This window comes from Hyperolius riggenbachi, chromosome 4, assembly GCF_040937935.1.
Source record: "Hyperolius riggenbachi isolate aHypRig1 chromosome 4, aHypRig1.pri, whole genome shotgun sequence".
Classification (NCBI taxonomy): Eukaryota; Metazoa; Chordata; class Amphibia; order Anura; family Hyperoliidae; genus Hyperolius; species Hyperolius riggenbachi.
The window spans coordinates 174,833,551-174,857,026 of NC_090649.1; the positions used below are offsets into that span (position 1 = coordinate 174,833,551).

Genomic DNA, 23,476 nt, shown 5'->3' on the forward strand with positions numbered 1-23,476 from the left:
AAAATCCAAGGATATCCTTGGATTTTTGTCCTTGGCTTGCTTTACTGTGTTGCCCCTGTCTGGAAGGGCTGTCTGTGGTGCATTACCACTGTTGGGGGGGGGGGGCCCTGGTCACCAGCCAGCCTTAACTAGCCTGAACTAGACTTGAATTGTTATATGTGTTAGATTTGACCTACAATTGTCCTCAACAACAGTTGGGACATTGGCCTCAATTCACTAAACTTTATCAAACGTTTGATAATTTACCGTACCTTACGGGTAAAATCTAGTTTTGAATTCACTAAGGTGTTATAGATTTATTGAATGTTTCATCGATAAAACATTTGATAAATATATAACACTTTAGTGAATTCAAAACTAGATTTTACCCATGAGGTAAATTATCAAACGTTTGATAAAGCTTAGTGAATTGAGGCCATTGACTCTAATTAGACCTTAAATTGTGATTTTGGATAATTTGTAAATATTATTGCTTATGGTTTTGTTTTTTATTTTTCATTTTCTACATACTTTGTGTTCCAGTGGAAATAAATTGACTTTGGGGAAAGCTCCCTTTGGTGTGATCGCTATGGCCCCCTGGGGTCCTACCTCCCCCCCCCTCGGGGTGGTTGTTCTCTGGTTGCGGGGATGCTGAGTGATACCACGCCTATGGGCTTTATTTATGTATCCCTTATATGGGGGCGATTCGTTTCAGGGGACTTATTTGTATTTATTAATATTATTTAATCCCTGTGGCGTGGGGTTCCTCGGTGCCCTTGTGCTCGATCGCTCCCTACTCGGGGGGCGGAGGAGATATGGTGTCAAGGCGGCCCCCAGGGCGTCATGTAGGGTGGCCCTGGTTGGCTGCCCTGGTCTGCGCCTTGTCCCTTGCCATCATATGCCCAGGAGCTTGAATTAGCTCCTATGTGGCAATTTACACCTTTGCCACATGATGGCATGTGATCTGGCTGGAGGTGGGCGCGGACTGTTGATGCCGTCTCGGACTTGCTCCTGGCGTCTGCGCGCGCACCAGCGTGACGTCATTTTAGGCCGGCGCTTGCACGCAGAGGGACCTCGGATGAGCCTCTTGACTACCATCACGTGACTAAGAACAGATCGGAGGCCTGCATAAGGGAGTGATCCCTGGCGGACTTGTTACTGTACAACTGCCTATCTGGGTACAACCCTGTTTGAAGGTTGATAAATCAAAGCACAGTGACTTCTCTGATCGAATCTCCACTGAACTCATCATTGATGATTAAGTCACGTAAACAGTATGTTTGATGGATGTTTTATCTCTTGAACATTATTTATGAACTGTGAATTAAGGTGAAACTATGGGCTTATGACTTGGTGATTACCCTATTTACCAGGATCTTCCAACATATGGTGGAACTTTGTATGCTTCTACAACTGCTTATTTTGCTATGCAAGAACAGTGACCTATTACTTGCTGACACATTGGATTTCTCTCTAGGAACTCCAACTATCTGTGAATTTTTCCTCATGGAACTTTAAACTGCTTGTGGGCCACACTTTTTGCTGTGAGCTCCAGCATTTTGTCAATCAGTAAATGTGATAGACTGTGTATATGCCATATTGGTCAAGGCTTTGTCCCCCTGTAGTGTGGAATCAGGGCTCTGGATTTTTAAGTGACTATTACTGAATTTTATATTTGTGATTAACAATAAATGGTATATTTTTTATATATTTGTTTACTTCCTTTCTATAAGTGAGTAGTTTACATATTTTTTTAAATATTGAATTCAATACAGGTTATTGTATTGAATTCAAAACAAAAAAAAAATAGTTTGCTGCTAGATGATGGCGCTGCGTGGCCTTGTCGTCTTCAACACCAATCGCCGGGGAACATTTAATCGCCGATGGAGAAGCAAACCCGCCAAGGAACATGGAAGAGGACACTGGGAAAGGTATCAGAGGTACACAACGAGGGATCAGCATGCCAAAGGTGAGTATAGGTTAGCCAGGCATGGTTTTCCCAGTATAGGTTAGCCAGGTATAGGTGCCACAGTATAGGTAGCCAGATATAGGTGCCTCAATATATGTAGCAAGATATAGGTGCCGCAGTATATGTTACTCAGGTATAGGTGCCGCAGTAAAGGTATAGGTGCCGCAGTATACGTAGCCAGGTATAAATGTCGCCATTATAGTTAGCCAGCTATAGGAGCAACAGTATAGGTTAGCGAGGAATAAGTGCTCCCAGTATAGTTAGTAGCTATAGGTGCAACAGTATAGGTTTGCCAGGAATAAGTGTCCCAGTATAGTTAGCAGCTATAGGGGCTGCCAGGAATGTGTCTCTGGTATAGTGAATTGCTATAAGTTAGCCAGGATTGTGTCCCCAGTATAGTAAGCAGCTCTAAAGGCTGCAGTATATGTTAGCCAGGAATGTGTCCCCAGTATAGTAAGCAGCTCTAAAGGCTGCAGTATATGTTAGCCAAGAATGTGTCCCCAGTATTTAGCAGCTATACATGCTGCAGTATAAATTATCCAGGAATGTGTCCCCAGGGAGCTATCCTGACCGGCCCCAGGAATGTGTCCCCAGGCAGCTATCGCAACCCCCCCACCCTCCACTGATCACCTCCCCTGCCACCTGATCCAACGCCCTCCCTCCTGATTGCGTGTGGCAGCATTCCTATCCTCCCTCCACAGATCACCTTCCCTGCCTCCTGATGGATCGATCCCTCCCTCCCCCTTGATTCCCAGGCAGCGCTGTGAGTGTGAGTAGTGATCGGGGAGTTTTAATCACTGAGGCTCTCTCCAGCGATGATGGTAGATTCTCCTCTGCGTCCAGCCCCGGACTACTGTTCACAGTACCTGGGATGCGGCTTGATGACGCCATCAGCCGCGTCCCCGGTACTGTGAACAGTAGCCCAGGGCTGGATGCAGAGGAGAATCTACGGTCATCGCTGGAGAGAGCCTCGGTGAGTAAAACTCCCCGAACACTACTCACAGTGTTGCCTGGAAATCAAGAGGGAGGGAGGGATCGATCAGGAGGCAGGGGAGGTGATCTGTGGAGGGAGGATAGGAATTCTGCCACACGTGATCAGGAGGGAGGGGGGTTGGATCAGGAACACACTGGCCACTCGCCCCTAACTGCTCTGCCCCGCCGGCTCTATGTGGGCTTTCCTGGGCCTGATGGATGCCGGTTGGCACACTATGGGAAGCTCAGATTGCTAACCACAGTATGGTGACAGCCATCCATCAGTCCCAGGGCCGCCCACAGAAGCAAAAAAGCAGAGCCGGCGGCGCAGAGCAGCTAGAAATCTCCCTGGCTGCATTGACGCGCCTGGCTCGTCCATACCGATTAAAGCAAGTTTTAGCTGGACGAGCCAGGCTCGTCCATACCGCTGGGGGGGTTAACCAATTTTGAGCGTGGCCTGGTTGTTGGTGCCAGATGGGCCGGTCTGAGTATTTAAAAATCTGCTCAGTTACTGGGATTTTCCCACACATCCATTTCTAGGGTTTACAAAGAATGGTCTGAAAAGGGAAAAACATCCAGTATGCGGCAGTCCTGTGGGCGAAAATGCCTTGTTGATGCTAGAGGTCAGAGGAGAATTGGCCGACTGATTCAAGCTGACATAAGAGCAATGTTGACTGAAATAACCACTCGTTACAACCGGATTATGCAGCAAAGCATTTGTGAAGCCACAACATGCACAACCTTGTGGTGGATGGGCTACAACAGCAGAAGACCCCACCGGGTACCACTCATCTCCACTGCAAATAGGAAAAAGAGGCTACAATTTGCATGAGCTCACCAAAATCGGATAGTTGCCTGGTCTGAGGAGTCTCGATAGAGTCAGAATTTGGCATAAACAGAATGAGAACATGAATCCATCATGCCTTGTTACCAATGTGCAGACTAGTGGTGGTGGTGTAATGGTGTGGGGGATGTTTTCTTGGCACACTTTAGGCCCTTTAATGCCAATTGGGCATCATTTAAATGCCACGGGCTACCAGAGCATTGTTTCTGACCATGTCCATCCCTTCAGGACCACCATGTACCCATCCTCTGATGGCTACTTCCAGCAGGATAATGCACCATGTCACAAAACTCGAATCATTTCAAATTGGTTTCTTGAACATGACGAGTTCACTGTACTAAAATGGCCTCCACAGTCACTAGATCTCAACCCAATACAGCATCTTTGGGATGTGATGGAACGGGAGCTTTGTGCCCTGGATGTGCATCCCACAAATCTCCATCAACTGCAAGATGCTATCCTATCAATATAGGCCAACATTTCTAAAGAATGCTTTCAGCACCTTGTTGAATCAATGCCGCGTAGAATTAATTTCCTCTACGGCATTGGGTCCTCATTGTGGTGCACAGGGGATCTGCTGGTCACCATTGATGTTACTAGCCTATACAGCAGGATCCCACACACTGATGGTGTCTGTGCTGTTAAGATGTATCTGGACAGAGATAAAAAGGATGTTTCCTACAATGCATTTGTGTGTGAGTGCCTGGAGTTTGTTCTCACACACAATGCTTTTTTGTTTGGTGAGTCTTGGTACCAGCAGATCTCAGGCACCGCGATGGGGACTCCTGTCGCATGCACTTATGCCAACTTGTTCTTGGGTGCCTGGGAGGAGATCTATATCCACTCTGCCAATAACCCCTATAGATCTGGTTTGAGGATGTGGTCCAGATATGTGGATGATGTCCTGACCTTTTGGTCAGGAGATGTACCTCTTCTTGAACAATTTTTGGAATACCTCAATCAAAATGACGTAAATATGCACTTTACTATGGAGTGGTCAGAAGAAAGCATTTGCTTTCTCGATTTAGAACTGACCATTACATCTGAAGGCGTCATAACAAAAGGCTACCGAAAACCAACTGCCTCTAATACTATCCTACATTCTAGTAGTTACCATCCACAGCATGTTACAGAGTCCCTTCCTTTTGGCCAGTTCCTGCGTTTACGCAGAAACAATACCAATTTAGAGGACTTCTTGAACCAGGCTGAAGATTTGAAACAAAGACTCCTGGCCAGAGGCTATAATGAGGCGGCCCTGGATGGAGCCATCAGAAAAGCCACCATGAGAGACAGATCAGAACTTATTAAACGAAGGACACAAAGCAGACCCACTAACAATGCAGGAGTTTTTTCCTTTGATTTTTCCCCTATGGCCAAACAGATTAAGTGGGCATTCAGTAAAAACTGGTCACTCTTACTTGAGGATCCAGTCTTGAAGAACAACCTACCTCCCCAACCATTGATTGCTTTTAAAAGAGCACCAACTATCGGTGATGCCTTGGTCCATAGCGATTTTCGCCAAAGTCCACAGCGCACTTGGCTTGACGATTTCACATCAACGGGAAACCGTCGCTGTGGCTTTTGCAAAGCCTGTCATTTAATGAAAACAGGTAGATCCTATCAGTTGGGCCCTGTCTTTTGTAAAGTTCCATTTTTTGCCACTTGCAGGACCAAATACGTGGTCGATGCGCTTTGGTGTCCATGCCAACGATTTTACATTGGCAAAACGACCAGGATGGTCAAAGAACGAATTTTGGAACATGTGCGTCTGCTACCAAAGGGCAAAGGTTGCCCAAGAATAGTCGAACACATGTCCCTCGTTCATCAAAACAATCCAAACCTCTTGTCGTTTGCATGTATTGATGTCTGTAACACCCGCCGAAGAGGTGGTGACAGAAAGAAATTACTGCTCAGGCAGGAAGCACATTGGATCTTGCATACCAACGCTATGGGTGCACTTGGTCTAAATGATTATGTGGACCTTGCATGCTTCCTGGAACCTTAGGCTTTGGGATCTTAATGTCCTTTTCTCCTTTTTTCGTATATATATATATATATATATATATATATATATATATATATATATATATATATACTTCCCCTTGGGTTCACCCTTTGTTGCCCATACTTTTGCATCATGGCAGCTTTTTTTGACCTTTTTAATATTTTGTCACTAACTTAGGATTTTTAATAAAGTTAATATTTGTGTGAGAATAATATTTGTGCCCAATGGTCAATGCCATGATGCAATCGTTTCCTCTCTCCCCTTTTCCCCTTCTTTTTGCCCTCTCTGCGGCATGCCTGTTTGGAGGCATAGACATCCCACCTCTCTCTTGGGTTATCTCTTTTGTGTACCAACACATTCCTACCACCACCCGTCCCTTTCATCACTCTTTTTCTCACATCTGTACTCTCTCACCCTCACTTTGGTACACCTTAGCCCACTTTTTCACCCCCTTCCGGTTTTTGATCTAGGTGTACTTCCTGCCCCATTGCTGCAAAAATTTATTTAGGCTAATAAGCCCTATAGTGTAAGAATTTCTTCCACTTTGCGGTTATCAGCATATGTGGCCGTTTGATCTTTTTTAGGTCACAGCCGCTAGCTGTATTACCTGTCACCTTGTGACAAAGCTTGGTTCGGTCGCGGCTCGCCGCGCTTGCTTTGTCCCTCTGTTTGCACGGGGGGCGGTGCGGCTCGCCGTGATCGACAGGGTCTCGTTACTAGGCAACTGCAGCCATTAGGTGTGGATTTGACGGCTGGCTGCCTGCCGATTGGCCGCTGCCCGCAACATCATCACGACGTGCGTGCGCAGCCGTCCTTCAGCAGCCGGCCGCCTCCCACCCTTTCCCTATTGGAGCAGGGGGTTTTGGACCAATCACTTGGAGGAGGGCGGGGGCCCCTTCAGCGTTACGGAAGTGCGTCCTGATACGGACGCATATTTAGTTCCGCTGCCGTTCCACACACTTAGTGCACGCCTCAGATGAAGCTTGGCAGCCACCTTGCGAAACGGTCGTAAGGACCGTGCACCTCCTGGCGCCCACACCAGCTACCTCCCATGCACCCAGGTACAGCTAAGACGTCATCCACAGTACACGTGTGTTGTTGTATTGAGTGTTCCACTTGCAATGTATCTACCATGTTGTTTTATGCTATACAACACGTCTTTGTGTATGCTGCACATTAAACTATAGTGCCAGACATTTTCTGCTCTTCCAATTTTTTGCAAATCTATTGCTTCTTGTCTTGAGCACATAGTTGCACTGGTTGCATAACGTTTTATGCCAGTCACCCACAGCTATCCTCGAGTGCCAGCCAGCTCTCCCACTTACGTTTTACCGCGTAGAATTAAGACAGTTCTGAAGACGAAAGGGGGTCAAATACCATATTAGTATGCTGTTCCTAATAATCCTTTAGGTGAGTGTATAAGCAGATTATCATCGGGACAGTGCCCATCTGATCACCGAACTAGTAATGTTCTGGAGCCAGGGCTGACACAGTTTATGAAAGTGGTGGACCCTGTCCAAGAGATTGGCCTTAATTTTTTCATTTAACAGCGTTTTGTGGAACTGTTACAGGACACAACCATAAGGCAAAGATTGTCGGCGATATTGGGCAGCTATGTACGTTTTTGTGGCATTGACTGCAAACTGAAATAATTTGTGTTTAGCATGGGGGAGTTTATCAGGTTGCAGCCCTAGAAGAAATATGGTTGGTTCAGCAGGTAGGTGTAGGAAAGGGTCTAATTCATAGTCTGTACTAATTTTAACCATAAGCGGGCCAATCTCTGGCAGGTCCACCATGTCTGGTTAGATGTGCTGCTTTTAATTAAGAAGCAATTAGTGTCCAGATATTTGCAGTAAACAGCACTAGGGGTTGCATGTTAACTTTAAAAACACACTTACCTGCATAAATCTTCTTTCGTTCTTGGCTTCTTTTAACCCATTACTGACACGGTGTACTTTAATACTAAGTAATTGTTTTGCTAATCGCAGTAATAATGCTAGTCGCTTGATATATGACCACACTGACTGGTCTCCATTTACCCTCTGGATATCAAACATCAAGCAGTTCAGCTGGAAATACATTGTTGAATGATGCAAACAAATCACAGAACAACACACAAGGTACAGAAGGTACAAGATGAAACAGCTGCAAAGGAGACCTCAGGAGACCACAGCTGAAGATTTGATGAGTGGTATCTATCCAAGCAAGTGCTGATTAATTTCCACAATGCTTATACATGAATTTCAATCTGTTTCAAGGAAGTGGATCAAAGCAGAATCAATTGAACTCAAAAAATTTAGAACAAACTGCATGGACATCATTGGTTCCAAATTGAACAACAAATCATTAACAAAAATGACCTGCAAGCTGCATGATTTCAATCAATGTTAACCTTTATATCCATTTGAAATCAAATATCAGTGTTTGATTTATTAGTTGATAATTTTTAATGATCAATCATTGCGTTAAACCAGTTGTGGCAACCTGCAGGTTGGAAAAAGTTTGTTAATATTTTCTTAGGATACAGCGCAAATAACCCAGCAGGCCTGGACAGTGGATTATCTGGTCAGTAAAAAGGGCACCTACTAAAGGTTGCATTCTATCTGTATGGACTGGCTTGCCAAGAGTCAGTGTGCTTATTAGGAGCCACTATGCATTTTGGATAAAATACCTGGCTTGTGCTTATAACCAAGAGGCTATCTAACATTATAATTGTTACTATGAATATATTTTATTGATTGTTTATGCACTTTAGGCACTGTTGCACTTCGTATGTCCCTAAAGAATCCCCGTTTATGGGGGTGAAACATGTTGGGATAGGTGTGGGGTGATGTGAGTTCTGTAGACACATGTTCATAGAGAAAGGGGAATGGGGGAAATAGCCCTGCAGTATACTTGGGTGGCCACTAATGGTCCAATCATTCAGAAATTCTGATCAGATTGGTTGTAAATAATCTCTGATGATGGGCACAATCGATGAAAAATGATTATAAAAACATCGTCTGAATGGATTTTCGTCGAACCAAAATTTGGATTGTCTTGATTGTTGTGATAGATAGAAAGCAAAGATTGGTTCTTTGATGGTGTAGTGAATGATTTCACTTCCGATCAGAATTATCTTTCGAATCGAATGATTTTTTGCTAGGAATTGGATCGTTAGTGGCCACCATTAGACCTACAGGTCTGCATAGGGTGATCTGATATACTTCATCCTCCACCCCTTCATTAGTCTTTGTAATCTATGAGTATTACAAATCAGCACAGATTTTAAAAATTGTTCTATTAAAAGTTATTTTTTAATATGTTACAAAAAGCATAAAGTTGTTTTGGATTTAAATTTCAGTATTGTGTAAAGCCAGGATTTGTTTAACCCACTGGTTTCAAGCTGATTCATGATGATAGGGCCCTACCTGCACAGCATGACGATCTGTGCTGCTGTAGACTGAGATAGGAGAAGGATGGGAAGCAGATGAAGTGATGTTTGTTGACGATGTGGAGGATGTTGTTACAATATGTTCATTGTCCATGGCTGTAAGATGATGGTTCACTTTGTCTAGGAAATAAAAGAAAGACAGAAGGTTTAGGCTTCAGAGAAGAGATGGCAAGGTACTACATACACACCATTCAAACAAGAACGTCATGCAAATCAAGTGTATCTTTTCAATATATATTTACATTATTATTTTTTATTTGCCTCATACACTGTAAAAAAGTCTTGTCTTTGTTCTGACTCATCGCACTGTAGTCTCAGCTTCCTTCTTGCTAATCAGGTCACTGCTTACTAGCTGCTTAGCATGGTCTTAGCCTGGCCATACATCACGTGATATTTGGCCAGATCGACCATCAGATAGGTCCCTATCTGATTTGATCCTAATCAAAGTAATGTCTGAATCACACATCTGAAACAAGCATGGGGCTAACCCAGTCAGACTTCAGTCTGAGCACCTGATCTCCATGCTTGTTCAGGATCTATGGCTAAAAGTATTAGAGGCAGAGGATCAGCAGGACAGCCAAGCAATTTGCATTGTTTAAAAGGAAATAAAATAGGTCAGGTTACATATTCCTCTCATTTCAGGTATGCTTTAAAGGAAATTCAAGGTGTTAAATAAAATCTTTACTTACCTGGAGCTTCCTCCAGTCCCTAGAAGTCTATTAGATTCAGCACAGTAGTCCAGTCCTCCCCCATGACCCTGCTCACTTCGTGGTCTTGCATTTACTTTCTGAATGAGAATGCAGAACCATGAAATAGAAAGGAACTTCAATGCAGGATCTAATATACTGTAATTCTAGGGACTGGAGGAAGTCTCTGCCCTGGTAAGTAACATTTTTTTCTTAACACCTCAAATTTCCTTTAAGGTAAAGAGGTTCCAAGGCCTACATATGGATTTGCTTATTAGTGAAGGGACTTAAAGAGAAACCGTGACCAAGAATATAACTTCATCCCAATCAGTAGCGGATACCCCCTTTTCCATGAGAAATCTTTTCCTATTCACAAACGGATCATCCGGGAGCTCTGTATGGCCTATATTGTGGTGAAACCCCTCCCACAGTGTGATGTCATGACCATGGTCCTGACAGTTTCCTGTCTGTGAACCTCACTGCATTGTGGGAAATAACAGCTGTTTACAGCTGGGTCTAACCGCCAAAAAAAGCAAGCAGCATCTCCTTCCACTTTCTTCCCTTTCACTTGCATACCTGATGTTTAACTTTTTCAGGCAAAGAAAGAAAAAAAGGAACACAGCATAGTCATTTGTGTGCTTGGCACTGTACAAACACGTCTATCTCATCATGTCACATGTCACCTCAGTTGTCCTTTAGGGCCCGTTTCCACTAGCGCGAATCCGCATGCAGACAACGCATGCGGATTCGCATAAGCAATACAAGTGGATGGGACTGTTTCCACTTGTCAGTTTTCATTTGCGTTTTTCTGTGCAGGATTTTTCTGCACGATAGACCCTGCAGAATTCGCCTGCGTGTGGAATGCAGGCGAATCGCAGGCAATGTATTTAATAGAGAAATCGCATGCGTTTTTTGCATGCGTTTTTTCCCGCGATTTCGCATTGAAAGTAATGTAAATTGACACAGGCAGTGACATGGTTAAAATCGCATATACCCTGCCTATGCAAAATCGCGGCAAAAAACGCATGCGGAATCGCATCCGCATGCGATTTTGTCAACGGTGATATGCGGCGATTCCGCACCGCAATAGTGGAAACGGGCCCTTAAAGGAGTTGCTAAGTCTAATTGACAACACAGTTTGCAAGTGAGTAGTGAGGCTGTTTTGGCAGTTAAACTGCTGTTCAGGAAATGCTTTTGAAAACAAGGAAAACCCTGAGAATACCCCATGAGGAGTTGGACTAATCCAAAACCTGTTAGTTTCTGTCAGATTGTAACTGCCTACTTTTTCACTGAAGTAGTCCCTTAAGGTTTGTCAAGTGACACACAGCATTGGCGGACAATTCATAGAAGCTCTGCAACTGCATCCATCAGTCCAAAATAAAACGCTGCTAATGACATGCTCCCGACCTGCCGCCAATGAAGCAAAATCTTCCATCCAGTGTGGACAATGGAATCATCAGTTTTAGCTAAAAATTGATAATTTGGGAATTGTTTGCATCATCTACATCTACCAGATTTGATCAAATGATTGAATTGGCTGGATATCAATAAAAAATATCGACTAGTGTATGGCCACTTTATCCATCACTCAGGCTTGTGTATAGTAGCCCCGACCGCCGGCCCGCAAGCAATCCGCCCAGCGGATCAACTCACCCTAGCGTCAGCCGCTTCTTTTGTTCAAGCTGCTCCCCACATGATGTCACACACACCCCGCTCCATCATCCCTCCCCGCGCTGCACATAGTAACAGAACATATTGTCAGCTGCACAGCTGACTTTGCATCACAGTGATGTCACCCAAGGGGATCTGTTCCTGATCCTTGTCACACATCACACAGGTGTGTACGCACCTTTAGAGGCTACCATTCAAATGTTTTAAATGGGATCTAATTATAATAGATAAAAAATAATTAAATGGAAAAGAAAATGCATTTTTTCATATTCTTAAAAGCATCCAACATTTTTGTATGGTGTCCTATAAACGTAAGTTTTTTTTTTCTAAATAACTTCCGGCCTGATACAATGCATGTCGGGACTGCTGTGGATACAGCTCAGAAGCATCCACCTTCTTATTAAAACACACATATACATTAGATAGATAGATAGATAGATAGATAGATAGATAGATAGATAGATAGATAGATAGACAGGTCAATGATGACTTTCCTGAATATATTACGTGAGGTCTGGGCCAACTCGTGGGCTGTTGGGAAACAAGACTGATAGTTTGAATGTCTGTACTCAGGAATGGTGATGATTGGAAAATTCCCCTAACATACAAATTAGTTTCACCAGGGAGGGGGAAACTGGAACTATTAAATCACTGAGCAATGAACTCCAGCTGCTGGTTAGCTGGATAAGCAACTGTGATTTGCCAATTCCGTATTAGCATATTAGTGAACATTTTGATCATCATTCCTCAGAAGCTACATCTGCTTTCTACACATAGTAAACACTAAATACACATATCAGTATTTAAAATTATATTTAAAAATAATGAAAGAAATTTTAAAAGCATATGTTAAATCTAATTTTAGCTTACAAATGTAAAAAAAAAGTAGACAATATTATAACACAAGCATCAGGACCAGATTTAGAGCTAGAGTTTAACCCCATGCTTGTGTTGTAACTTAAATGGTCCCCTCCCCATCCCTTAGAGAAGTATTTCTCAACAGTATTGCATTCATACCCCTTCAGCATTCATACACCTTCATTAATGCCTGTGTTGGTCGAATACCCCTGTTGTGAGTCACATCCTCGAAAGTACCCACTGATGCATTGTTTAGAAGTACTTCACAATTGGGTATAAATGTTTTTCAAGCATAACTTGACACTTTTACGTAACTATAAATATTTATTCCAGTTATCTACACATAGTTTATCATTTTCTTAAATTTAAAATGTAATATATTAACAGTGACAAGTTCAAGTACCCCCTAAACCCAACTACAGTACATCCTGGGGTACGCGTACCATGTGTTGAGAACCTAGACCTTAGAGGGCCAATGGTAGGAATTAGTGAGCTCTTGGAGGGACATGACATAGATTGTTGGATGTAATCTGTAAAGTATCAATAATAATAAGAACTTGACTCTATAACAATTATTCAGCATTTTAAAGCAAGTCTGTAGTTAATAAAATAAAACATTTACCGGTAATAAAAAGTCTGATGCTTTCCTATAGAGAGGGTAGGCTCTGGATCCTATTGAGCCATTCTTATCTCCAATCAGTCTCCTCATTCCAGATGAAGTTACGTTGCCTCTGGAAGGCTTCGGGAGGTCTCGTGTCCCCGAGTGTTCCCAAAGATGGGCGGTTCCTTACTGCACTTGTGCCCTCGGGCAATACGATACATTTAAGATGGACTATATAACAGCAGAGCAATCAGCTATCCCTTAGCCGAACACCGCTATCGTGTACCAAAATTCAGATCCACGTCTTCCCATAGCTGCAGCCAAGCAACAGCAGCCAAGTTTTATTGCGGTCTATGGGTAGCCGTAAAGCGACTGGCGCCTGTACACAAACATGCCTGCTTCGTAACCAAAAAGGTCAGGAAAGACTAGGAGTGCACTATAATGTGAACAAGATCACACTGGTTTAGGGGTACTGCTTCGTCTGACATTTACTTGGGAAAAATCGCAACTGAACCACCTACTGAGCACTCTCCCAAAGATTCAGATGGATGGAACACAATTCAAAAAGGAAAAGCCTCTTAGTCTGGAAAACTAGATTCCAGGTGTGAACCAAAGACTCTAATGGTGCTGCTCAGACCCATGGTATACAGCAACAACTGCCCTCTCACCATGCCCATGAACTGTACAGTAGGCAGGCACCAGACAATTGACACATGACATGCTCACATTATAGAGACATGGTCTTTCTTAAGTTCTAAGCAGGCTACAGGCTGACTTGAACTTGGGAAGTCTAGTCTCCCTGGTGAGACTAGACCTAATAAGATGTGCTTCAGCCCCTTAGGGTCTAGATAAAAGTTTGGACACCATTAGTGAATGCTTAAAACATGACTCAGAAAATACTAATATATGTGAATTGTGTCAAACAGATCCCAAGTGTCGAAAAACTTTTCATCTGTATGATGATTAGCCATGACTTACTTTTATCTTGTTTTGCGAATCTGGGGTACATTGGTAGAGAAATTGGTGGTATCCTGAAATCATAAAGAGCAAATCTTGGAGCTGTACCATCAGCAACCTTGGAGCTATCTCATTAGTCCATCATCCTATGATCCTACAGTGAAAAAGGTTATTCACAAGCTGAAAACATTTCTAACAGCTGACAATATTCCAAAGAGTAAACATTCCAGCAAAGTCACCCCAAAGTTGTGCCATGTTCGGAAAAACTGCAAAAGCAAACAAACCAAAAACCCACAAACACCAAGGGCTTCATATCAGACACTACATACCTTACCACTATGTTCATGGCAGTATTATCTAGTCAGAGAGGGATCTATCTGATTGAATCTCTTCACACACTGTACACAAGATTTTAAATAGAGTTCAGCGTGAAATCTATTAATAATCTGCATGCACTGCCTGCTGTATCCCTCAGTCTCCAAGTCCACCACTTCATCCAGGAAATGCAGAGTGTAGGGGCAGCAGTGCTTCTCTCATGCACTTCTTCCCATGTTTTCTCTCTGCCGCCAGGGCTTCTTCCTATCTCTTCACTCCCAGGGAGCTGTGTATCCTTGTCACTAGAGGCTAAAGCCTAGGCCCACCGTGACACAAACCTTACGTTACCACTAGAGGCCTCTAGTATTTAGCATTTAAATTACCACTCCAGTGAAAAAAGTAAGAAGTTAAAAGTCTGACAGAACTGACAGGTTTGGGCTAGTCCATCTCCTCATGGGGGATTCCCAGGGTTTTCTTTGATTTTAAAAGTAGTTCCTGAACAGCAGTTGCTCAGTGTAATTTACAACACAATGTGCAAGTGAGTAGTGAGGCTGTTTTGGCAGTTAAACTGCTGTTCAGGAAATGCTTCTGAAAACAAAGAATACCCTGAGAATCCCCCATGAGGAGTTGGACTAATCCAAAACCTGTCGGTTCTGTCAGATTTTAACTGCCTACTTTTTTTCACTGGAGTGGTCCATTAAGGTTTGTCAAGTGACACATAGAATTGGCAGAAAATTCAGAGAAACTCTGCTGCTGCATCCAGAAGTCTGAAATCAAACGCTGTTAATGACGTGCCCCAACCTGCCGCCAATGAAGCAAAATCTTCCATCCAGTGTGGACGATGGAATCATCAGTGCTGGCCAAAAATGGATAATTTGGGAATTGTTTGCATCATCTACATCTACTAGATTTGATCAAATGATTGAATTGGCTGGATATCGTTAAAAAAATATTGACTAGTGTATGGCCACCTTAACCGTCACTTTCTTTCACAACCATTTCCCATGAAATTAGTGATATGAAGTCTGTCTAAAAAATACAGCAGGACTGGATGAATAAAATATTTTTATTAAAGCATATTTACAAACATAATGCCTCCATATCTGTAGCTGCTTACACCACTGATAAAAAAAGCGATGGAAATTAGTTTTGTGAGAGCTCTCATAAGGGTTGGTTCACAAAATAGCGGTAATACTGCTGTGCACAGATTGTGCACGGCAATATTACCCTTACTACTGGCAGCAAGTATCCCAAGTTAATCTATTAGTATGACGTGTGGTACTCGAGAAAGGTGACCGTTGCTATGGTAACACTTGTTACTAATGTTAACACTTGTTAATAATGCACATTGCAATAGAACTGGTCATGCAACTCAAGCACTGTGGGTCATGCTAAAAGCGTCACTCACAGTACTTGCTGGCTGTAGTAAAGGTAGGTAACATTGCCATGTGCTATTTTGTGAATCAACCCAATAGTCTTTTGTCGCACCATTCTTTATGATGTCATGCAATTCAAACATCTTCCATTTCCGTGCACTCTAGGTTATTATGGAAAAATACATCACATGATGTGAGATCAGGAACCTACAGGCACCTTTGTTGTAGTAGCTTCACACTCTTCACCTGTGAGTTAGAGTGGGGACTTCATGTTATTGTAGCTGAACAAACCATTATTGGCGTTCTGCAGCCATGCGACAAGTGGTGCAGGAAGAGAAGAGGTTAACCTGACAGATGCAAATTATAATACACAAAAAGAATACACTGCATGGCAGATAAAAGCAAATGGTTGTTGCTTTCTGGTTGACCCTTGTAGAAGTGATGCTAAAGGAAAGACAGCCTTCATGACCATCTCACCTATTCTCACACTCAGGCATCTGTCCTGTCAATTGGTTTTGTTTATGTTCTCTTTAATTGTTGATATGCTAGGATGTCCTGAGGGTTCATCCTCCCTATCTTCTCAACCATCACAGGAACATCTGTGCCACTCAAAGGTCTGTGTAAACTCATCCATTCTCCATAAATGTTTTCAATTAAGTTTAGTCTTTCTCTAGCAGCTTGTAACTTGAAGATGAAACACTTTTCTATGACGTGTGATGGCTTTTATTCAATAAACAATATGTGTGTGAGCTAAAATGGCAACTGCCAACTGACTAGCACTTTCATTAGGATTGGGAGCGTTGAGCAAACTCCAACATCCAAAAACTCAGTCCTGTTATTTTTGTTTAGACACACTTTGCACTTACCCATAAATCAATGCATGCACTGCAGATAAATGGGTAGTATGCAAGACTGGACTGGGCGGCTAGGAAGTATTTTTTTCTTTTAATTAATTTGCTCTATTTGACTCTTACTTAAATCTGCCTGCAGCTGCCATCTCTCGCTTTGATCCGGTAACAATCCCATGCCACTGCACTTTGGCTAATGTCTTTGGCTGTTTTTTTTTTTCCTTCATAGCTTTTCTCTTCCCAGCCTCCTTCACTGTCCAATCATAGTGGACACAAAAGCAAAGGACAGCAGCCAGAAGCATCAACCTGAAGTAAGACAGCTTAGGAGGTCCTTAACAGGACCTTAAGGTCTAAAGATGCCCATACACTTTTTTGATTGCCACCCAATGTGGGAAAAATATCAATACCTCTGTGATCTGCATTTGTTTAGAAAGGGATCAAATCCCCTAAACAAGGTACAGAGATTTTCAATAGATTTCACCATGTAATCTCTTGAAAATTTATTGAACTGTAGCTTTGCACTGTTTGATACAGTGGAACGCTATGGACCTTTCATCTACTGCTGCTACCCTGCCATGTTCAATCTACTGAAATTTTCCATCTGATTGTAATTTCGGTTGATTTTTACAGCAATTGGGCACAAATCTAGTTGGGGAGACCAAGCACTCAACCTCATGTAGAACAGTTCTCCAATCACAGCACCCTCTACAGCATGAAGCGTTGTGATTGGTCGAATGGTGTGGGTGTAGCTTACTACAACCTATCCGAAACCTAGAAGTTTTGAAAGGCTCTGGCCACCTAATCTCGCTACCAGAATGGTCCTATGGGGTATCTTGTTGGGTCCCCTCAAGTAGACTAGATCCGCAAATGGATAAAAATTCCGATCAATGTGGCTTGTTGTGCATAGCCAGTTCTTTCTGGTTTTATCAGGGTGACCGTATTTGCCAATAAAAATTGTTGTGTGTACGGTATATATGCTTAACATCACACTCCACTGCAGCAAGATGTTCAAACAACACTGATTAGTGTCCATTATCTGCTTAAAATAGCAAAACAATAATTATCTTGACAAGATTAAGTATTTCTTCCCTAGAGCAAAGGAAAGAAAAGCTGCCTTTATACACAAATAAAACATTTGTATATTTTGCTAAGGACAAATTACCTCTTAACTTATTTACCAACAACATAAAATAACATCAATGGGCGAATCTACTAAGCAGATACAATGTAATCAGTGCTATGGTAGCAAGACCTGGGAATAAATACCATACAATGTTGCAATAGCTTACTAAAATTGACACTTTTTAAAGATTTTTATAGCACTTATTTCCAACTAAACAATGTGTCCATTAGCAAGAAATGGATCTCAGTATTCCAAAACAATAAATATTGTTTTACACTAAGAAAATGATCTCACGTGAAAAGGGTGGCTTGTATAGTACATCTCTGCATGGAATTAGGAATAAAGCCAGAGGTAGACCCCACAGCCTGGGGATGCCCCTGGGAAACAGCTGGCAGCTTACCCAACAGTAATTCCAATAAAGAATATTTACCAATAGGCTTGTATTGGAGCACTGTATAGGCGCACCGTCATAAATAAGCCATGCAATTCCAACCAGCAGTTTTCAGTGCTGGCAGCTAAATTTATATATGCCTGTATCCGCATGTCAGCATCCTAATGCTAAGATAACCATATATGCAGAGCGTGCATCACCTGCCTGCCCTATCCTCATCCAGCCGTCACCCTATATAGCTGCACTCTTCCCTCCCTCCTAGCAGAGCGGGCACACCCGCTTCTCCTCACTCCTCCCCCTCCATACAGTTCTATACGTCTTACCTCTCAGCCGCTCTCCCCCAGCACCCCCCGCCCACCAGCATCTCTCTGACCCGCACTGCTCACTCACTCACTTACTCACTGGGCTTCCGCCATTTTCTGTCCCCGTCACTAGGTGTCGCTGCGCATGCGTCATGGCGCCGTGTGACCGTCAGCTGGTGAGGAGGGCATTTAACCCTACACGTGGTCGCTGGTGGTAGAAGGGGCACCGAACATAGGTGCCAAGATGATTACTTTTCACATTCTTTTGACTCACGCTATACTTCTCGGGTGACTGGCAGCAATACTGTTTGCACTTGCTATGATTGCTTGCTAATAAAGGTTGTATAAGGACAACTGAGTTACCCAGAACAGGCTGCAGGGGTGTAGCAATAGAAAATGTGGTAGCTAAGTAGCTAAGGAATAGGTGGATGATGAGGTTATGCTGCATATTTTGCCCAGTGGCGTAGCTAAGGAGCTAAGGACCCCAGTTTTACATCCCCCCCCCCCCCCCCCCAAACACTCTACATAGCAATTGATATGGTGCACCAAAACCTGCCAAGGATTTCCACAGTGTCAGAGGTGCAAGAAAGGGATGGAAAACAGTTTGTTAATGATTACTACTATTTAAAACATCTATAGAAGTGATTATTACCAGCACAGGACCAATAGAGAGCTAATATTGTGCTTGAAGAAGGGCCCCTCTGGCCCAAGGGCCCGATGTGGTCGCTACCTCTGCACCCCCTATTGCTATGCCACTGATTTTGCCCCTCCCTTGCCATACCTCCCAACATTTTTACATCAGAAAGCGGGACGCTTAGGCTACACCCCTAACCACACCCCCTAGTCACGCCCACCAAAAAGATTTTTTAAGAAACTTTTTTTATTAATATTACCCCCTAAAACTAAATGAACAATGTGGAAAGGAGGGTGAGGGTGCCCGTGGGTGGGAGGAGGAGGGTGAGGGTGGGCGTGGATGGGGAGGAGGCGAAAACAAAATTATCAAGGCGCCAGCCACACCGATGTGGGATGCTGGTCCGGCATTACATTCCTTCCTCCCTTCCTCCTAATGTGCCCCCAGTGTCCCCCCCCCCCCCCCGCTTGCAGAGTAAAGTGCGCAGCGGAGCAGGCTGTGTTTTAATCTTACCAATGCTCCTCGCATAACGGCATCTGGCTCTTCTCTTCTTCCTGCTTACTGTGACGTCACAGGAAGTAGAGTGAAGCCAGATCCCGGTACACGAGGAGCAATGGTAAGATTACATGACAGCCCGCTCCGCTGCACACTTTACTCTGCAAGCAGGGGGGGACACTGGGGACACATTAGGAGGAAGAGAGGTAGGAATGTAATGGCGGCCACTCATCCCCGTGGCTGGCGCCTCGATCATTTTTTCCCCCCTCGCTGCCCAGCTGGCCGGGACAAAAGGGGGCGGGGGTGGTAGGACGGGATAGCGGGAGCGCCCCCTGAAATCGGGACAGTCCCGCAGGATTCGGGGCGGTTGGGGGGCCTGCTTTGCCCCAGCGGGCACTTTTACCTGATGGGGGGGAGTTAAAGCTGAGCGGATTATAACAAAAAAGTTATAGAACACCTGTAAGGAAAAAAGTGCATCTCGGGGGTAGAACCCGAGGTGGGATTTAATTATGTTACTGGGGCACAGAGACTGGTTGTGCACACTAAGACCAGCCTCCGTTGCCCCATGGTGTGCCTCCAGGACCCCCCACTATACCCCCCGCAGTGCTGGCGACACACAGCGTGTCGCCAGCACAATGTTTACCTATGCGCTGTCTGTCAGCGCCGCTCCCCCGCTTCCTCCGCATCGGCGCTACCCGCCCGTGTCCCTTCCCTAATGCTGATAGGAGGGAAGTGACGCGGGCGGGTAGCGCCGATGCGGAGGAGGCGGGGGAGCGGCGCTGACAGACAGCGCATAGGTAAACATTGTGCTGGCGACACGCTGCGTGTCGCCAGCACTGCGGGGGTATAGCGGCGCGCAGGGTGGTCCTGGAGGCACACCCCTGGGGGCACTTTTTTCTTACAGGTACACTTTAAATAATTAACTAATAAGAAGAAAGCCTTTGAAAGCTGCATCCTCTTGGACTCCATTGTTGCTGCATAGGGCCTTTCTTATGGTCACAAATGCACTCCCCTTCCTGCACGAGTGTGCAGGTGCAGTACTGCCGCTCTTGTACACGTCGAGGAGCGTGGCCATGAGAACATTCAACAAGCTATTTTTGCATTTGTTTCGACACCACTGGCTACCTGCACTGAGGGAACACCTCTGGCTACCTGTACTGAGGGGACACATCTGGCTACCTGCACTAAGGGGACCCCTCTGGCTACCTGTACTGAGGGGACACATCTGGCTACCTGCACTAAGGGGACCCCTCTGGCTACCTGTACTGAGGGGACACATCTGGCTACCTGCACTAAGGGGACCCCTCTGGCTACCTGTACTGAGGGGACACATCTGGCCTGTACACTCTGGCTACCTATGCTGGAGAGACACTTAATACAAGGGGGCATTCATCAACTGCGCCCGTGTATGGCCCAACACAGTTACCTACTTTCCTCTTTTTACTGGCCGGCAGGTAGCGATAGGCAGATTGTAATGGTCGGCAGGTAGATTGTAGTGGCCGGCAGGTAGTGATAGGCAGATTGTAATGGTCAGCAGGTAGTGACAGGTAGATTGTAGTGGCTGGCAGTTAGTGATAGGCAGATTGTAGTGGCTGGCAGTTAGTGATGGGTAGATTGTAGCATCCAGCAGGCAGTTATAGGCAGATTGTAGTGGTCAGCAAGTACAGTGGGTTGCAAAAGTATTCGGCCCCCTTGAAGTTTTCCACATTTTGTCACATTACTGCCACAAACATGCATCAATGTTATTGGAATTCCACGTGAAAGACCAATACAAAGTGGTGTACACATGAGAAGTGGATTGAAAATCATACATCATTCCAAACATTTTTTACAAATCAATAAGTGGGGTGTGCGTAATTATTCGGCCCCCTGAGTCAATACTTTGTAGAACCACCTTTTGCTGCAATTACAGCTGCCAGTCTTTTAGGGTCTGTCTCTACCAGCTTTGCACGTCTAGAGACTGAAATCCTTGCCCATTCTTCTTTGCAAAACAGCTCCAGCTCAGTCAGATTAGATGGACAGCGTTTGTGAACAGCAGTTTTCAGATCTTGCCACAGATTCTTGATTGGATTTAGATCTGTTAGTTGTCCTGCATTTCTGATCAGCGCTCTCCTTGTTCGGCCTGTGAGTTTAGGTGGACGGCCTTGTCTTGGTAGGTTTACCGTTGTGCCATACTCCTTCCATTTCTGAATGATCGCTTGAACAGTGCTCTGTGGGTTGTTCAAGGCTTTGGAAATCTTTTTGTAGCCTAAGCCTGCTTTAAATTTCTCAATAACTTGATCCCTGACCTGTCTGGTGTGTTCTTTGGACTTCACGGTTTTGTTGCTCCCAATATTCTCTTAGACAACCTCTGAGGCCCTCACAGAGTAACTGTATTTGTACTGACATTAGATTACACACAGGTGCACTCTATTTAGTCATTAGCACCCATCAGGCAATGGCCTCAATTCACTAAGCTCCAGCTCAGTCAGATTAGATGGACAGCGTTTGTGAACAGCAGTTTTCAGATCTTGCCATAGATTCTCAATTGGATTTAGATCTGGACTTTGACTGGGCCACTCTAACACATAGATATGTTTTGTTTTAAACCATTCCATTGTTGCCCTGGCTTTATGTTTAGGGTCATTGTCCTGCTGGAAGGTGAACCTCCGCCCCAGTCTCAAGTCTTTTGCAGTCTCCAAGAGGTTTTCTTCCAAGTTTGCCCTGTATTTGGCTCCATCCATCTTCCCATCAACTCTGACCATCTTCCCTGTCCCTGCTGAAGAGATTCACCCCCCGAGCATGATGCTGCCACCACCATATTTGACAGTGGGGATGGTGTGTTCAGAGTGATGTGCAGTGTTAGATTTCCACCACACAAAGCGTTTTGCATTTTGGCCAAAAAGTTCAATTTTGGTCTCATCTGACCAGAGCACCTTCTTCCACATGGTTGCTGTGTCCCCCACATGGCTTGTGGCAAACTGCAAACGGGACTTTTTATGCTTTCTGTTAACAATGCCTTTCTTCTTGCCACTCTTCCATAAAGGCCAACTTTGTACAGTGCATGACTAATAGTTGTCCTATGGACAGAGTCTCCCACCTGAGCTGTAGATCTCTGCAGCTCGTCCAGAGTCACCATGGGCCTTTTGACTGCATTTCTGATCAGCGCTCTCCTTGTTCGGCCTGTGAGTTTAGGTGGATGGCCTTGTCTTGGTAGGTTTACAGTTGTGCCATACTCCTTCCATTTCTGAATGATCGCTTGAACAGTGCTCCGTGGGATGTTCAAGGCTTTGGAAATCTTTTTGTAGCCTAAGTCTGCTTTAAATTTCTCAATAACTTGATCCCTGACCTGTCTGGTGTGTTCTTTGGACTTCACGGTTTTGTTGCTCCCAATATTCTCTTAGACAACCTCTGAGGCCCTCACAGAGTAACTGTATTTGTACTGACATTAGATTACACACAGGTGCACTCTATTTAGTCATTAGCACCCATCAGGCAATGGCCTCAATTCACTAAGCTTATCTCCTGTCTTTAATAACGCTTCTAGAGTTGTTACCATGGTGATAAGGAATGTAGTATTCAGGAAATATTTTACCTCAGGCAAACCTAAAGTTAACTCTTCTGTCTTTAAGTTAACTCTTTAATCCTTAAAAAGACAGGCTGTTCATTAACTCCGTGTGAAAATAACTACAGAGGAGGTAACTTAACTATAGAGGAGGTAAATTAACTACAGAAGAGGTAATGCAAGGAATGAAGAGATAAGATAACTCTCTTACTGTGTGGAGGTAAGTTTTCTCTTGCCTTATTATCTCCAGCATGATCTTAGTGAATTGAGGCCAATGTCTATAGGCAACTGACTGCACTCAGATCAAAGGGGGCCGAATAATTATGCACACACCACTTTGCAGTTATTTATTTGTAAAAAATGTTTGGAATCATGTATGATTTCCGTTCCACTTCTCATGTGTACACCACTTTGTGTTGGTCTTTCTTGTGGAATTCCAATAAAATTGATTCATGTTTGTGGCAGTAATATGACAA

The 23,476-nt window shown here is 44.1% G+C and overlaps 2 protein-coding genes across 13 annotated transcripts in view; one reads left to right on the plus strand and one right to left on the minus strand.

The window, feature by feature from the left end:
• Positions 1-20,954, minus strand: part of PHC3 (polyhomeotic homolog 3) — a 118,472-nt gene extending 97,518 nt beyond the window's left edge. For 6 of the 12 annotated variants that reach the window (XR_011031383.1, XR_011031381.1, XR_011031380.1 and 3 more), the window contains exons 1-3: positions 18,427-18,454; positions 13,997-14,129; positions 9,180-9,322 (exon numbers count right to left, since the gene is read on the minus strand). Coding sequence is in view for 8 of the 12 variants with exons in the window: in XM_068280986.1 (XP_068137087.1) it covers positions 9,180-9,322; positions 13,997-14,027 (174 nt within the window). In the remaining 4 variants the exon portion in view is untranslated. Of the gene's footprint in view, positions 1-9,179; positions 9,323-13,039; positions 13,201-13,996; positions 14,130-18,228; positions 18,301-18,422; positions 18,468-20,886 lie in introns of those variants that run through there. The other 6 variants (XM_068280987.1, XM_068280993.1, XM_068280989.1 and 3 more) reach the window with 6 other exon arrangements.
• The window catches only part of PRKCI (protein kinase C iota), a 178,619-nt gene continuing 173,661 nt past the window's right edge, over positions 18,519-23,476 (plus strand). The window contains exon 1 of the mRNA XM_068281003.1: positions 18,519-18,566. The gene's annotated coding sequence lies outside the window, so the exon portion shown is untranslated. The remainder of the gene's footprint in view (positions 18,567-23,476) is intronic.